Source organism: Malaya genurostris, chromosome 3 (assembly GCF_030247185.1).
Source record: "Malaya genurostris strain Urasoe2022 chromosome 3, Malgen_1.1, whole genome shotgun sequence".
Lineage (NCBI taxonomy): Eukaryota > Metazoa > Arthropoda > Insecta > Diptera > Culicidae > Malaya > Malaya genurostris.
The window spans coordinates 341,304-359,956 of NC_080572.1; the positions used below are offsets into that span (position 1 = coordinate 341,304).

Below are 18,653 nucleotides of genomic sequence, written 5' to 3' on the forward strand. Positions count from 1 at the left end.
TTCAATATTGTTTTATGCAATTGTTTCTTAGCACCTAAAAGACTATGCACAGCACTTTTTTTCATGGCGTTTCGATTTTAGAACGATTCATTTTTGGCAACATAATCGTTCGAACATAACGTGTGTATAAGAAATATGGCAGTATTTTCAAATTCAAAACAATTTCATATTTATATTGATTTATACTACTTGCAACAATAATTTCTGGAAGAACTTCGTACACCCTTATACCATTCGAAGAAGTTCGTCGAGATAAGTAAGTTTGAAAAATAATCAGATCTGTCCTCCGATTCAGGAGATACAGAGTAATTTATGTAAAAAAATTAGCATTAGCATTAGCATTAGAGACCGCCCGTGTGTTGCTACTCCGTTATTGATCTTAACCAATTGAGATTGCAAAATGATTTTTTGAAGTAACATGTTTGGGAATAACACATTGTTTCACACTGTGCAAACTGTATTGAACCATGCATGCTGATCAATACCGACGCCGGCCACGTCCGAATGCAGATCTACTTGGGAGGGAAAGGATTGTTAGTTCGATGCATGTTGCTACTAAGAACCGAGGAATCCTCTGCATTCCCACATGCATCACAGGAGAGGATACTTTGTTAGCAAATGTTTTAATAATGTTATCATGTGTTTATTGCTCTGGGTAGCCGGCTACCAAAAATGTTTTAAAGTATTATCGTTTTATGTGTTACTTTGTGCTGGCAATATAATGCACGAAACAGTCAATCTCCGAAATTGACAAAACTCCGGACAGCCGGCTGTCGAGTATGCAGTCACTCGTTTATGCATCTACCTTTCGCGTTTTTTTAGTCATGCAAAAAAAAACACATGCGGATTGATAAAAAAAGGTATCATCTCACTGCTAGGTGGATTAAGCACGTTTTTATAAATGAAACTACGTGATGCAAAATAAACGAGCGAATAGGATTTAGACAAAAAAGTTGATTCATTGCATTGAAATATTCTAAACAGTTATTATAAAATCATTTTAAATCACCAAACAAAGGTCAACAGATTTCACACGAGTCTTGATTCTTTATTATTTCCGCTTTATTATTTGAATTATTTATTGAAATTATTAATTGGTTATATTAGTTGATCTGGGCAGCCGGCTACCGAGAAAAATATTAATTTACTGTTTGAAATATTAATATCAAGTGTTTTTTACTATGTATTCAATATACCGATATATGTTATCTCTGTTATTAACTTTGTAATATAAACGGACTTGCGCAATGGTTGATTTTTATCATTTATTTTATAATCCTGAAAGACAATCAATAACATGGAAGAAGAAATCATTCCTAATAAAACTTTTCTCCGAAGCTAGACGGAAATTGATAGGTTGAATAAAGAGATGATTTAGTAAAATAGAGTTATCAGAAGTAAAACATTGAAAATATCTGATAACTGAAAGAAAAAAGAAACTCCTGCAATTGTCGCCTTTTACGACATGGAAGCAGGAACCCAGTGGATCTATTCTTGGTTCATTTTTTTCCGCCGGATTCCACACGGCATCTAGGCTGGTACAGTCCGGAGAGAGCTAATAGGTACTATTAATCTCCTAGTAGACCCCAGCCCCTGAGTAATTTATGAAAAAAAAATTAACATAAATTTATCGGGTTTTCGGGTTCACAGATTTTGAGAGTCGACGACCAAATGAGCTTATTTCAGTTCTACCGATATTCGGTTTTCGGTCCCGGAAGGTATCCAAACATTTTATTTGAAATGCACTACGATTTCTATAAGATGGCAACACTGATTAAAAAAAATCGAATCTAATGAAATGGTTTACAATCCATTAGGCGAGTTTATCTGACTTCGGTTACACCGATTACTGAATACCGTTTCCGAAAGTATCGGAAATAGAGAAGGTAAAAGAAGGCCTAAACGAATTTAATAAACAAACATTCAAATTAAAATAAAATTATGACTTCATACAAAATTGGTGAATTTTATCCGATTCCGACTTCAAATTTTGAAATTACAGGGTGATGAGTTTTTAAAATTTAAACCGTCATAGAATATGACGATACCAACGTATCTTCAAAGTTGGGCTCAAAACTGTTTCAATTTATTCGCCATACTAATTCATGGATATATGATTTTTTTGGGTTATGCTAGTCTCTGAATACCGTTTCTGGAAGTACCATAAATAAAGACAAAAACTTTAAAGAGAAACTCACTTCTACATGTCATGGAATGCTTGATCGATTACCACACGTTTAGATCGAAAGGAATAATTTGAAGGTTTCATACAATTTCTATCTTCAATTCGTCGCAGTTCCAAAATTTTAATTACAATTCATTTGAAACGACGATCATTGAAATAATTTCATGAAAACACAACACAACGAAGATTATTCATACGAAAAACACATGCTGATTGATAGAAAAAGGTATCATCTCACTGCTAGGTGGATTAAGCACGTTTTTTCCAAAAAATCGGAATTTCTTTATTTCAATTTACAAAATCGAGAATCAGTCGACAACCTGTACTATTAATTGTTATATTTTGTCGTGAATACGACTTACTTTACTATGGGGTGCCTTTTCAAAATTAGCCATATGGAAGGATGGGCAGAACTTAATCGTGAATATTTCGACTTGTATTAATATGTTCAGGAATTTAGGATATTTGAACAGTGTGAGACAACCACAAATAACTCAAAAATGAAGTTTTCTAAAACTTTGAAAACAACGCGAAAAACTCTTTACTTTTGCTTGGCTTTTTCGCGCAAGGACGACGATTTTGAGGTAGTCAGGCGCGTATCCTCATCTGAATGCGTTTGAAAGGGGAACCGTAGTCGAAAATCTTCTTGTGTGTTGGATGGAAGCAGGCGTCGTGAGAATGATTTATCATTTGCTTTCCGGTCGTCGAGCAGCGACGGAGAGTGCACCTTCTGTGTGGTTAAAACCTCAAACGCTCAGGTAGCATTTCTCATTCTGAAACTGGATTCTAGAACTATAGTCGTGGCATAAAAATCGTCTTCAAGCTTCAGAGCTTAGTTCCGGAATATGGGTTTAGAATTCAGAGACTGTGTGCTGAACTGGATTCTGGAAAAAGATTCCGGAACTGATTTCAGTTTCGAAATTGTAGTCTACTAAAATTCAACTGAATTCTGAGTCTGTTCTAAGTTCTGAATATAGTTCTTGAGCTCAGGTCCAGTTCCTAATTTCAGAATTCTTCAAATCGCTTCTTTTGTCCTGAATACGACTTACTTTACTATGGGACGCATTTTCAAAATTTACCCTGTACAAGAATGGGCAGAACTTTACCAAGCAAAAGTCATATCTTTGTACTTAACCCAACAACATATTTTTTCTACAAGCTATCATTTTTTCTACAAGCTATGATTAGGAATTCGTGAATAAATTTTCAACAGCGTGAAAAAACCCTAAAAATAATTGAAAAACAAAGTTTTCTAAAACTTTCTAAACACTTACCGCAGGTTTTGGATGATGAACTATAGGGCGCGTTCCCCCACTTTGGCGGATGGGGGTGGGAGTCAATTTATACTTCGTATTGACAAAGTCGGACCGTACCGAGATCGATCCTTCGCTTATAAATGTAAAAGATGAAAATTATTATGTTGTCTGGATCGATCACGGAGTGGACAGGACTAATAATGCTTGAAATTGACAATAGGTCATTAGGTGGTTTCGAGCATTCTTATGCCTGGAATTGGTCACCAATTTGAATTATCTTGATCCACTTGGGATGAATATTAATATATCATATTCGTCCTGAGCTGGGTGAATTTAATTCTAAAAGGAGGACTATTGTTATCAGGAATAGGAGTAAATTGACATCTTATGAACCGTTAAGGAACTCTCAAACCTTTCCGATCCGGTTCGGTATCGGTACTAGTGTTTACAAGTTGCAATGACGGCGAAACTGTTTGATCAGGTGTAAATACACGCTCAAATCGGAAAAGGTTTGAATGTACCAAAATTTCTCCAACTTTGACACAATTATCACATTTTAACTGAAAGTGTGAGATGTGTGTTTCTGGAAGAGAGCGGTTCACGTAGATCATTTCATACAACAACACCTAGTATTTCTTTTTGAAATACATGTAGTTCTTGTTTCCTGGATGCGTGCTCAACATTAGAAGGCCCAAAACTTAGTATAGACCTAAATTGCTCAAAAGCAGTCAAAATGATTAGAAGAAAAAAAAACTGTGACAAAATAACTAAAAGTTAGTGCAGTGTGCCTTAGTGCATATACCGTTAAATAAAGAATAAAATAAGAGCTCAGAATTTTACGCAATCCTTCCATTGTGTATATATAGTGTCTTTAATGGACAATCTAGTGTTAAATGCGCATCCTTACATTATATAACTTAACAAACTTACTAACACATGACTTTATTTTATTTTCATGACGAGAAACTATCGAAATAAAAGATTATAGACAAAAACTATATGGAGCGGAAAAATCCTAGGGTGCCACAGGAATACCAAAATGAAATGGAAAAAAACCACCTCAGTAAAACGACGAAAAATAGGTATTTTCGTGTAATAACTCATTTGATGACATATTAACTTTTGGTAAGTTTCTATTTTTATTATTACTTTTATTATTATCAATTACCATTACGATACAGACGCACGACTCAATGATTGACTGATTACAGGGTGAAACACACACTTCCTGCCCAAGTGACAAACTCTCTGGTGAACTTGCAATAGAAGATATTCGTATCTTTAGTTGCAAATTGATAACCGTAAAGGAATATGTCGCTTGGGTTCAGGCGCGTACCCAGAAAAAAATTTCGGGGGGTGTTTCAGAACATGTTGATCAATTTCCATACAAATACAAAAAAAAAGAGTTTACATAATATCATACTTTTTTGAGTTTCGGAGGGGGTTTGAACCCCTAAAACACCCCCCTGTATACGCGACTGCTTGGGTTACATGCTGGAGGATTTCCTTCTTCGTTACTAGTGTTCATTTGGGCACCATAGCCTAGTTCGTCCGGCATAGAAAGTGCGGATCGTTGTAACCACCCCCCTCGGCCAGAGTAGCCCATAAAGGAAAAAAATGAGGAAAATTCATCACGCTTGCTTGCCTTTTTCGCATCCGGACGACGGTTTTGATGTAGTCAGGCTCATCACATCAGAATCTACTGAACAAATAGAAAAGGAAATCTTTGAATAAAAACTGTTATAATCTCTTATTGCTGCAGACGAAACTGGATGTCGAGGTGAGGTTCTCCCACCAACATGTAAGAACACACCAAGTATAAAGCGTGAAACGCTCAGATCGTCCTCTCATTTGGACTTCGGTTGTCAGGAGGAGCAGTCGGCAATGAAAGTAGACCTTTTGCGTGGTGTAAAACCTCAAACGCTCAGGTCACAGAACCAGTTTTCAGGATAATTTGATTAGCTTTGGGCAATTTTCGCAGTGCAAAATTCGCAACAGTGTTTAATATCTTAGAGAATTACACAATTTGACCCTTCTGAATGCCAAAAATTTATCTCGTATGGCATTTTGATAACTTTTTTCACTGAAATATTTAAATCCGAAACAAAATAATCGACATCAAAATTCTGTATATTTCTATATAGAACAATAATTGTATACCCAAAGAATTATGCGAAAATTTCTTCACTATACTGTATACGACCCATTTTTCAACCACTTGTAGTTTGTAGTAGAACTATTTGCTGATTTGCTATATAAAATGCAAAGCACCGACTTAGAAGCCATTAATGAAAGAATCCTTTCAGAACCATCATTATTTTATCATAAAGAACTATACTGGTTATTTCGTAATATTTAATTGTGTGTCAGAATGCTCAATGTAACTAATCTGTACTATAGTTTAGGAGTATCGTTTCATATTTCAGTAGTGAAAAAGAGAAAAGCTTGCACAATTCACACAATCGATCAACTAATTGGTATTTGAAAGTATTAAGAAAGATTGTCAGTTTTATTCGTATTCACGACATCCAGTTATGTCTCTGACATTATACACCCGTACTTTTTGCCTTTCTTGTATAGAAAGGATATGCGATCACTGTGAAAACCGACGATCACTGTGAGGGCCAAGCGTCATATACCATTCGACTCAGTTCGTCGAGTACGCAAAATGTCTGTGTGTGTATGTGCGTATGTACTAACTTTTTTCGGAGTACTAAAATCCTGAATTTCATTTAGATCTGACTTCCGGTTCCGAGTTATGAGGTAAAATATGCAACAAAATGAAAATATATCCCTAATTGAAAGATTTATCAGTAGACGGCCAAGCAAATCGATTTCGGTTATTTTTTTCAAGAATCGAAATTATTTTGAAGAATATCAGTATTATTAATAATAATGGATTAAAAGAGGATTCTACATTAATTTCAAAGTGTGCTATAGATATTAGATCATTTTTAAATCGTTTAGTCTGATCCGGCTTTGATCTAAAATTGGTTGCTCAGCGGGTGTATTAGATCCTCATGTGGTACTGTTTCTCAATCGATTTTATTGTTTTCAGATGATAAACTCAAATCATCTCGAGGAAGGAAAACGTACACTGCTGTTGTTAGCGGAAATAGTGCTGCCAGTTACTTTGTTGCAAATTCATCTGATTTTGGATATACCGCCTCCAAAGATGACACCCACCGAGACGAAGAGAGCTGCGACGATCGTTCGCAGAAGGAATTTGAAGGGAGTAGCAACACATCATACTCCAGCTGCGGCCGCAATCCTTACTATCATAAGTCCCGTTACTTAAAAAATAACTACAACAATTACCACAGTAGTGTGAAACCATACTATATCGGAAGCAGTAGCTATATTAGAAATAATTCGTACTCCTGTCAACGTATCGCCGATGCCAAAAACGATCAAAACGAATCTGTAAGAATAAACGAAGGTAACAAATATCTATTTTGATTATGGGTAAAATTGAAACCCTAAAAACGATCTTTCTAGATGAATATACGAAAATAACTACTCCACGTCAGGACGTGCTCTTCAAGAAGGGTTACCTGTCACGGCCGAAACGATACACCACGATGAATGAAAACAGTACCTTGGCTAGTAGTGCTTTCGCTAACGGTACCACTGATGGTAGTGATACTGCAACTGGTAGTGGAAGTGTATCTACCGCCGAATCTGTTATATCCGATATAACCTACCTAACCGAAGGGCAATTTATGGAATATCCCACCCCGTACCCATATTTCGGCTACTTCGACCAAAGTGGAGTACTTGTAATGAACGGTAAGTTGTTGAGGGTAAACACAGATATGCTCTCGTTTTACTCGGCTACACGATAAAACGTCATTACCGGTTGTTTCGGGTAAATCAAATTTCATTACTAATTTCAGGCTTTGCTGTTGATAATCATGGGTATTCGTACATGAATGGTGGTCAGACCTATATTTACCCACCAAACTATCACTGCACAGCCCCGTTCGATGATGCTGGTCTTGTGGATGATAAACATGATAAAATGAGCCCAAATCAAGTTGATTCAACAATTTCTCTAGCCAAGGAAACTCAACCAGTGGATGTTTCAAATACTTCTAATAACTCGAACTCGATTGCCGATGTTGATCTCCTCGAGAACGTTAATACCAATATCGAGTACAATGACCCAAGCAGCCAACCGAATGATGAAATATCGCTGGTTTCCAATGAGTACAGAAACGAGCCAAATGTAGATGTGAAGGAGGTGATATACGAAACCTTAGAGCCTACTATGCCCCAAATCTCGGTTATTTCGCCGTACGGGAATGGTTATGATTATGCTCAATTTTACAATGCATTTTACTATCCTGGTTGTGTTGTGGCTCCGTTCCCAATTGTTGATGATGGTGCGAGAAATACTATGTTCTCTGCTGAAAAGCAAACTTGTAACGATTTTTGTCTCTTTTCAGCGATGTATTATGATCAAGTTGGAGTCTTGAGTGAAGAAGAATATGCGAAACAGTCCAGCTTTAAAAAACGCAAAAAGTTGTGCAGGAACTGGGAAGAGGTATGTTTCATAAAACATTCGATTTCTATAATGTACATTGAGGCAGCGATTTTTTAATTCAAGACTATTTTTTCAATAATTTGCATCTCAGAATGCCCAAAATCGTATTCTGTAGTGATAGTACTTCAAATGATGAGTAGCTATACCTCTGCAAGCTGACTATTTACGTGTAACTTTTACCTTAACCGGTTATAGATAAATGCAGGGTGGCAAGCGACCGGGAAAACCGGAAAAAATCGGGAATTTGGTTTCACCGGGAAAACCCTGGAAAAAGAAATTTTAGTGAAAAATCGGGAAAAATATTACTTGCTCAAATATGACTAACAATTGATTTTTTCGAACCAGTGAAAAGTACGAAACGATACACAATTTTGCGTTTGAGCGAGATGTTCTGTAAAAGTGTTGAAACAACTTATTGTCTCATACAAGTTCTATGTTTAACATTCAAATGGAAATTGGGCCAACACCCCATATCTCGTCCAACGATTTGTTAGGGTTTAACAGCAGTTTTAAATCAATCAGGAAGCATCAGAACTCTTAGTTGTTACCATAACACCACAATGTAAATTTTGAAAAATAAGTATAATTTGGATGCTTCTGTTGGAATTTTATAAAGTTTTAGAATAAGTATTAATAATATTTGAAAACCTGATGGCAAAATCTCAAGGTAACATCGGGAATTTTTTTAATAAAATGTATTTAAATTTCACGGTTTACATTGCTTTCGATATGATATCTGTACCCCAGGCGGTATTATATATAACTAATTGAGATAATCATTGCTTAATTTGAAACCCTGAATGTATTTGATCTGCAAGAATCAGATCAATTGTAGAAGGATTTCTCATAGATTAGCTAGGCTATTGGAAATAAAACTGTCAAAAAACCAGCGGAGAGTTCATCATGAAGAACTCATACTTTCTGATTATTTTTCTGATTACTCCCCGAGAGATGCCTAGTATTTAGAATCCGATCAGGAATAAATAGATTGATTTCTTGTGCGTTTTTGCAGCTATCATTTGATTTATTCTCTCATCGATGCATTGACATCGTAAAAATGCTGCATTTAGAAAATGGGATGACATGATGGATGTACATATTGTTTATTGACTAACAGATACAAACGAAAAATAAATTGTGTTTCAAAAGTGCCAGTCGTGGCAGCCGAACGGTTTTGCTAAATCTGATATGTACATCTAATGATTTTAAATTGAATTTTATTACATGGGAATTTAATTTTTTTGTCTGATAGGTCATTGTTAAGGTGGAATGTAGCGGAATGCGCAAAACGCGTTTTTGATCAATTATTAAAAAAAAATTAGGTTTTCAAATTGAATTTATCACAACTAAGTATTCTTAGAATTTTGAAATTTGGCTTTGCCGAGCCGTAGTTGGTTTTTGAAATGTATAAACGGTTGCTGTTCCGTTCCACGGAGATGGTTTTAGAAGTAAAAAGTAGAGTTTGTAGCAGAATTTCATAAAGAATCTGAATATGCAACTCAAAATTATAAAATTTTATCAAAAAGCAACCGAAATTTGGAAAAGTTTGCATAAACTTTTCCGCATTTTTGATTACTTGTGCGCGGCGTATTGAGGTGGTGTGAGAAATGCACGGTGGACTCGGTGGCATTATATCGTGAGCAAAAATTACATATCAAATAATGACGCGAATTTATGCAGCATTGGGTTTTGTGTTGGAATGAAAACGAGTTGAATACAATAAAATGGGTATTGTAAGAAATCGTTTATTTTCTAAATAACTGTCATTTATAACGCTAAAAATGTTCAACTCTGTTGAGCTCAATGCGTTGATGTTCTTCCATTAATTTCGAACGACTAGTCGAGCTTAGATCTCAAACAAAATTCATGACAGTATATTTTAATCACATGTCACAGGAAATCAACCCATCAATATATATTCCTATCCGTGTCAGCATCCTGAATGCACCTGACTCAACTTTATTTTTCGATACATCCATCCAGCGCGAAGTGCGTGGAATCCCGGAACACCTACGCTCGTTGGAAATCCCAAAAATATTTTCAAGTAAGTTCAGGCATATTGACTCTGAGAAAATGTTTTACACGGACGGATCGCGAATTGAAGAAGCGACAGGGTTTGGTATGTTCAACAATAATGTTTCGGCCTCATTTAGGCTTCAAGAACCTGCATCTGTTTATATAGCAGAGTTAGCAGCAGTTCATTATAGTTTGAGTGCAATTGAAGCCGTTAGCTCAAACGCTGCTGGCAAAAATGAACCGTTTTTCTTGGGCAAAATAAAACAGTGCCTGAACGACATATTGAACAATAAGTATCTAATCACTATAGTCTGGGCCCCGGCTCATTGCTCCATTCCTCTGGCAATGAAAGAGCCGATATTTTAACCAAACGTGGTGCTATTGAGGGTGAAATTTATGAGAGACCGATTGCTTTCAACGAATTCTATAGCTCATCTCGCCAAAGAACACTCGCCAGCTGGCAAGCTTCTTGGGATAAAGATGATCTGGGTCGGTGGATGCACTCAATTATTCCGAAAATATCGACAAAGGCATGGTTCAGGGGACTGGATGTGAGTAGGGATTTCATTCGTGTGATGTCCAGACTCACGTCCAATCACTACACGTTAGACGCACATCTCTTTCGAATTGGGCTTTCGAGACTAATCATTGTGCTTGTGGCGAAGGTTATCGGGATATTGATCATGTCGTTTGGACATGCGTGGAGTATCGTGATCTCAACTAATAATTTTTTCGCGTACCCAAGGTAGACTATCCAATGTCCCAGTTCGAGACATTCTTGCTTGTCGTGACCTTCCATACATGAAACTTATTTATCATTTCATAAAGAAAATTGGAGTTTCAATTTAATAAAGGCCCCTTTTAAGATTTAGTTCTGATTCCAGCTGCGTCCATGAGTTCAAGCAATAGCTAAATTAGAATAGCAATTATGTAATGATACAAACAAACTCGAAACAGTTTATAAAATTATCAACAAAATGTCTGAAAATAACAGCTCATTTTATAATTTATAGAAGTTTATCGTTTGGTTCAAATAATATTTCCGAGTAGATTTAATAATTAATGACGAGTTACCTAACATGATATTTAAGTAATAAGAGGAATATGTTTTAATAATTTCAAATCGTTGTGACTATGTTAGAATTAAATTAGGATCAAAATTTTATGTAAAAGCATCACGGCGAAGAAAAACTTATTTAAACTGCCTTAAAAAATAAACGTATTTATGAAAAAAAATTACAATCAGAACACGGAAATTCATCTGAGGGTTTCGTTCATTGAACAGACGTGCTTGCAAGCGAATTACTACAATTTCAATAGCGTATGTCCATATGACAATTTGTTGTACCATGGCCGAAGCCCTGGCAATGATAATATTGTGTTAGGTTTGCTGTGACATTATGTCGTTTATAAATTTACCGCCGTACTGAGATTGTCACGAAAGGAACTTCACGTCTGCATAGCGGCTCAAATTGAACTGCCGAGTTTTGCATTAAGCAGTTCAATTTGAACTACTATGCACTGATCAGCGATGTCAGATCTACGAAAATTTCCGTAGATCTACGGATTCGAAGATATTCTACGGACCTACGGATCCGTAGACAAAATCTACGGAAATTGGATTTTTCCTATGGAAATCAATCTACGGAAATCTGAATTCATGTCTGGCGAGCAATAAAATCTTTCCACCGGGAGAGTTTCCCGGTTTCAATCTACTGAAATGGTACTACTTACGTCTGGCATCGCTGGTACTGATGAGTCAAAGACGAAACATAAACATATTGAACGGTTAAACCGATTTTCACAAATCATGTTTAAATTAAAGCTCCCAGTGTTTTTAAAGATACTGTGTAATTTCATCCAGATCCGACTTCCGGTTCCGAAATTATAGGGCAACGGGTATCAAAATTTTCAAACTGTCTTACAAAATGATGCAAAATCGGTGCGCATCGGTACGTGCTGGTACGGAAGAGGAAGAAAACGCCTAGCACACAGCGTACTTTGCTCAATTTTGTATAGCGTGCAGGCTTGCCACATATAAATCTATATTAACTTGACATAACTGTTTACACATTAAAAGGTGATGGTAGTTTATACAAAAAAAAGTGTTTGATTTTATTCAAGTTTGAAAAAAAAATCTTGACAGAATCTTCTAGTGATGTTTTTGAAAACATAAGTAATATGAGGAAGGCATCATTACAACACTAGGTGGATTAAAATAGGTTTTCACTCGTGTAATCGCTACGGTATCGAGCTTATGAAGCTCATGTATTGTGCTTTTACAAACCAGACTCATGAGCGTGTGCAAGAAAAGAGAGCCGCAACGGTACAGCTCGTGACTCGTTCAAATACAAAACACGCGAGCTAGTAGAAAACACGCAAAAGAAGCCTGAAGCACACACTCGTGTGCGGTGTTGCTACTAGATCGACAGTCGTGTGCTTCGTAGAACCAGCTCGCGAGTCGAATTTTGTGCTGGTTTTGAGCTAGATTGGGGCATGGCTCATGAGCTGACTCGAGTGCTGGCTCATGTGCTGATTTGAGCGTTCGCTCTTATCTTGTCTCTTATCACTAGTGGGACTGCACAAATCAATATTATTGTCAATTAAAATTATTAGCGGCTCTCACATAAGGCGATATTATTGTCAATACTCGACATTTTGACAATGCTATTGATGATAAATAATCGTATGCATTCAAATAGGAATGACGTGTTGATGAAGGATTGATAATACTTAATATTGACTATATTATTGCCTCGTGTAAGGCATAGAGTGTTGTTTCCTCAATTTTCGAAATAGTCAAGCGTTCAGAGCATTCAATATTGCAATCGACACCTAAACATCCAAAACATAGTTGTAAGTGATACTAAACGGCTTGTGTAGTTTCCACAACACTATCAAAAAGATTGCCAACAACCACGTTTCAAACCATTCCTGAACAAAAAATGGGGGAAATCTCATTTCTTTCAATATCACTATACTAAAGTTGCTTAAACTACCTCTCATTGGTTGGTGGGCTTGACGGTATTGCAAACATCATCACATACGATCAATTAGCGTTATAATTTGATAAATATATGCATTACAGCCTTTAGCTTCATAATTGAATTAAATGAATAAGACATGGAACGACTTGAATAAGATGTTGATTGCATTACGCTCCAACAACCGGGGTTGGATAGGCCGTTAGAGCTTAACTGAGCTCTTTTTTATGTTTTATTTTCATACTACCGGCCCTTATTACCAGTGTAAACTGGAAATTAAGTGGACTGAACGTCAATAGCCCTATAACCAGTCGGTGTTGAACAGTCGTTCGCACCGCACGCGTATAGCTCTTGGCTCCTGGAATTTTTTTCTGGCTACCTAGAGTTTCATTGATTCAAGGCTTCAGTCTTTTTAAAGACTACCTGAATCACTAACAGTCTTTTTAAAGACTAACAATTAGTCAGCCTTTCTCAAGGCTATACAAAGAGTGATATTTTAATATAATCAGTCTTTTTCAAGACTAAGAAATTAATCAGCCTTTGTTAAGGCTAGCTATTCAAAGAACTATTCTTCGAACTAATCAGTCTTTATTAAGGCTACCACAAAATCAGTCTCTTTTCCAAACTAGGAGTCTAATCGAAGACTAATTTGGCCTAGTTAATTTAATTTCAAATTTCATTCATTTCAAAAATGCCTGCGCCCAATCGGAAAGGCAACAAGCCTAAGGCTAAACATAACTCAATACGGAATAAATCACAATCCGTTATACAACATTTTTCTAATAACATTCACGATCTTATAGAATCTGAATTTAAAAATAAAAGAGAACGGACGGATTTCCCTTCCGTTGATTCTATGCCGTCTAACAATATTTACGAGATTCTTCCTGAATCCGATTGTAGCGACATAGAAGAAAATTCTTCAAAAATTCCCAAAATGGACGCTGATCGTTCTGTGAAGAAACAACAATCTATGCCACCAGTGACAGTGATGATTTCCGACTTCAAAGCATTCCGTACTGAGCTTTCTACTTTTCTCCCGGAAGCGAAAGCCTCATTTCAAATCGGACGAAGAGGAGAATGTCGAGTCTTGGTTGATGGATTGGAAGATTATGAACGTCTTATCCGATATTTGTCCGAGAAACTTCATAAATTTTATTCATATGATATAAAATCAGACAGACCCTTCAAGGCTGTCTTGAAAGGCTTATCAAATGATCAACTTTTTTTTTTCATAAATACGTTTATTTACTTAGGCAAATTTACATAAGTTTTCCTTCGCCGTAGTATAACTTTTACATAGAATTCTTATCCTAATATAATACTAATATAGTCACAACGATTTGAGTTTCATAAAACATATTCCTCCTATTTTTTAAATATCATATTAGGTATTTCGTTATTTATTATTAAATCTACTTAAGAACATTATTTGAACCAAACGATTACCTGCTATAAATTATGAAATAAGCTGAAATTTTTATACATTTTGTTGTTGATTTCGTAACCTATTTTGATTTTGTTTTTATAAGTACATCATTTTTATTAAAATTTTGTTATTGGATGAACTAATGGACGCAGTAGGAGTCAGAACTAACCCTCAAAAGGGTCAATTATTAAATTGAAACTTCAATTGTCTTTATGAAATGATAAAGAAGGACTAGGACATTGGATAGTCTACCTTGGGTACGCAAGGAATTTAATAGTTGAGATCTGACATCACGATACTCCACGCATGTCCAAACGACATGACCAATACACCCAAACCTCCATTTACGAACCTTACATATGTATGTATGTATGCTTACACACTCATTCGTTTGCGTATATGTGTATATATATATACATATAAATGATCGCTTTTACTTCACCAATATTTATATGTATTAAGAAATACAAATATTTGCACACATGCGTACGTATTTTAATACATATATACATATATAAGTTACGTAAATGGAGGTTTGGGTGTATCGCGATAACCTTCGCCACAAGCACAATGATTAGTTTCGGAAAGTCCAATTCGAAGAAGGTGTGCATCTAACGTGTAGTGATTGGACATGAGTCTGGACCAGTGCGGTAAAATTTCATTTTCAATCGAATAATATAAGATGAAAACGAAATTTATGGCCGCTGACAGTCAGCATATCCCTACTAATTCATTTGAGTTTTGCTGCCATTTTCAAGTGAAGCTCCCGGAATTCGTCGTCAGTTGAATAATCGTTGATAGTCATTTGAAGTTTTGCTTGCTCAGTTTCAAGTGCGGAGTAGTGTACCTCCTTCATTGCCTTCGCTCTTGGTAGTAAGCAAATTCGAACGAATAGAATTATAAATGGAGTAACGTATTAAAAATGAAAACTGAAGGAAGAAACAATTAATTTATGTGTATTCTGTGATTGATGATATTTCAGCAATCTGGTTTGTCTTTCATCTATTATCTTGAACCAATTGGAATGTTTACATGAACCTCATTTGAAGGCCGCTCTCACACTATTGAAAGAGATATTTTGTTACTTCAAGAGATCAACTGACGGTGGTTAAACTGAGCCTCGATTGAAGAGAAACGATTGATGACTGAATGCTGCCCGTTCGGGCCGTCAGCAAACATTGCGTGTGTCAGAGAGTGAAGCTTATTGCATTCGAGAGATCGTCAATGTGTTCAACATTCAGTTTCAATTGAATTGAATGAAGTTTTACAGCACTGGTCTGGACATCACACGAATGAAATCCCTACTCACATCCAGTCCCTTGAACCACGCCTTTGTCGATAAAGCTTGCTTCAAATAGAATTGGAACAAAGACAATTGCCTGTATTTCAGTTATTTATTATTGTATTCAATATCTTTTTTTTATACAAATGTAGCGTTTTCTTCATACTTTTAAGAAAAAATACGGATAAAATTATTCGTCACGGTTTTGAAGGAATTCTCGAATTTTTCCTGTAACACGGCTCAGTAGGCGGCGCACACCTTCTTCGTCCATCGTTTTAGCTATCTTATTCCACCAGGTCGTCATCTGATTGATGTCTTTGACAACGTTTCCCTTTGCCTTGAGTCTCCTCTTCATGATTGCCCAGTATTTCTCAATAGGGCGGAACTGGGGGCAGTTGAGTGGGTTAAGGTTTTTCGGAACAAACTGGACCACTTTCTCTGCATACCATTCTTAAACGGCTTTGCTGTAATGACAGCTTGCCAAATCTGGCCAAAACATTGCAGGATGGTCGTGGGATCGAATGAACGGCAAAATTCGTTTTTGGAGACACTCTTTTTGGTATAGTTCCGATGTCATTTGTCTTATTTGTAACGAAAACTTTCGTGTTTTTGCCGCAGCTGCAAATGCCCGGCCAAATCATAAATTTTCTTGCAAATTTGTCGGCAAAAACAAATTTAAATTTGGCTGGAACATCCCCCCGAGCCGTTGCCAAGTAAAATTTTTGACCTGGGATTTGATCGAAGTCAGCCTTGACACAGGTTTCATCGTCCATCAGAAAACACCCATTGAACTTGGTCAGCACCTGGTCATATAGTTTCCGAGCACGAATTTTGACCACACTATTCTGTTTCATGGTCCGATTTGGCTGTTTGCTAGCTCGATACGACTTGATTCCTTCCCGGAGTCGAGTTCTCCTCACGGTACTATGGGCAGCACCGAATTTTCTGACCAAATCACGGTCCGACAGATTAGGATTCCTCTTAATCGTCTTCAAAATCTTACCACGCAATTTCCGGTCGTCAGTTCGACTCCGACGATCGGCTTGAGGCTTCCGAATCGTCGTCAATGTTTTCTTATACCGTTTGATAACGCGCCATACGGTATTTCTGGGCAATTTCAGCTGTTTAGCTAGCCTAGATGCAGACCACAATGGATTTTCCAAATAACTGTGCACAATTTTTTTCCTTCTTTCGGCTTCCATGTTGATTGTTTACAAAATACAGTCGATTTGCGGAATGTCAAAAATCATACGTGAAGCTGACAAAATTCCCGACACGTGGGCGCCAAGAGCTTTTAAATCCGTCCACCAGGAGCGCCACAATATGAGCAAAAGTTTGTTCCAATTCTAAATGAAGCAAGCTTTATTTTCGGAATAATTGAGTGCATCCACCGACCCAGATGATCTCTATCCCAAGAAGCTTGCTAGCTGGCAAGTGTTCTTTGGCGAGTCGCGCTATATAATTCGTTGAAAGCAATCGGTCGCTCATAAATTTCACCTTCAATTGATCAAGGTACTGATGAAATTAAAAATGAACTAGAAGAATTGCTTGGTTTTGCCCCTTCCCAAGTAATACTTAAGAAAAAAGAGCGAATGGTACTTTTAAACCACGCTCTGGAATTTCACATGAACTTTACGTAATTCACTTCAATCGAAGTGATGTAAACAATTTGAAAACTTTAAAAGAAGTACGTTTCATTTCCCACATCAAAATCATAGGGAACATTATAAACGGCATGATCGTATTGCAAACTTAACGCAATGTCGTCGTTACCAAGGCTTCGGCCATGGAACCAAAAATTGTCGTATGGATATACGGTGTTTGAATTGTAGTAAATCTCATTCGAAAGACGTTTGTCCAATGATTGAAACCACTGATAAATTTACATGTTCAAATTGCGAGGGAAATCATAAATCCAATTATTTGAAATGTCCTGTTAGGGAAAAAAAATTTAAACGCTCGTTCGCTTAGACAACAAGTCAAATCAACGACCTTAAATTTACAGCAGATACCTGAAAATCAAAAAACCGTTACAAATGCCACGCCTAATTCTTCTAAGGCACTTATTTATTCGAATTTAAAACAAGTGGCTTTGGATGATGAGCTACAGGACGCGTACCCCCGCTTGGCGGATTGGGGTGGGAGTCATTATATACTTCGCGTATTGACAAAGTCGGACCATACTGAGATCGATCGTTCACTTATAAATGTAAAAGATGAAAATTATTATGTTGTCTGGATCGATCACGGAGTGGACAGTACTAATAATGCTTGAAATTGACAATAGGTCATTAGGTGGTTTCGAGCATTCTTATGTCTGGAATTGATCACTAATTTCAATTGTCTTGATCCAGTTGGGATGAATATTAATATATCATATTCGTCCTAAACTGGTAAATTTAATTCAAAAAAGAGGACTATTGTTATCAGGAATAGGAGTAAATTGACATCTTATGAACCGTTAAGGAACTTTCAAACCTTTCCGATCCGGTTCGGTATCGGTACTAATGTTTACAAGTTGCAATGACGACGAAACTGTTTGATCAGGTGTAAATACACGCTCAAATCGGGAAAGGTTTCAATGTACCAAAATTTCTCCAACTTTGACTCAATTATCACATTTTAACTGAAAGTGTGAACCACACGTTTCTGGAAGAGAGCGCCTTAGTGCATATATCGTTAAATAAAGAGTTAAAAAAGATCACAGAATTTTAGGCAATCCTTCCATTGTGTACATAGTGTGACTTTCCTGGGCAATCTAGTGTTAAATGCGCATCCTTACATTATATAATTAAACAAGATCACTAACATCTGATTTTATTTTATTTTCATGACGAAAAACTAAATTAAATGAGACTGTTGAAGTAGAGGATTGTCATCGAAGATTCAAGGCCAAGAAGGTGTGAGGAAGAATGTCCCAAGAAAGTGATGAAGGATGGATATTTTATGTAATAA

The 18,653-nt window shown here is 36.6% G+C and overlaps 1 protein-coding gene across 4 annotated transcripts in view; it reads left to right on the forward strand.

The window, feature by feature from the left end:
- LOC131439384 (uncharacterized) overlaps window positions 1-18,653 on the forward strand; it is a 47,844-nt gene that overhangs the window by 17,579 nt on the left and 11,612 nt on the right. For all 4 annotated transcript variants that reach the window (XM_058610318.1, XM_058610319.1, XM_058610320.1 and 1 more), the window contains exons 3-6: window positions 6,500-6,880; window positions 6,940-7,230; window positions 7,338-7,826; window positions 7,890-7,987. In XM_058610318.1, coding sequence (XP_058466301.1) covers window positions 6,500-6,880; window positions 6,940-7,230; window positions 7,338-7,826; window positions 7,890-7,987 — 1,259 coding nt within the window. The remainder of the gene's footprint in view (window positions 1-6,499; window positions 6,881-6,939; window positions 7,231-7,337; window positions 7,827-7,889; window positions 7,988-18,653) is intronic.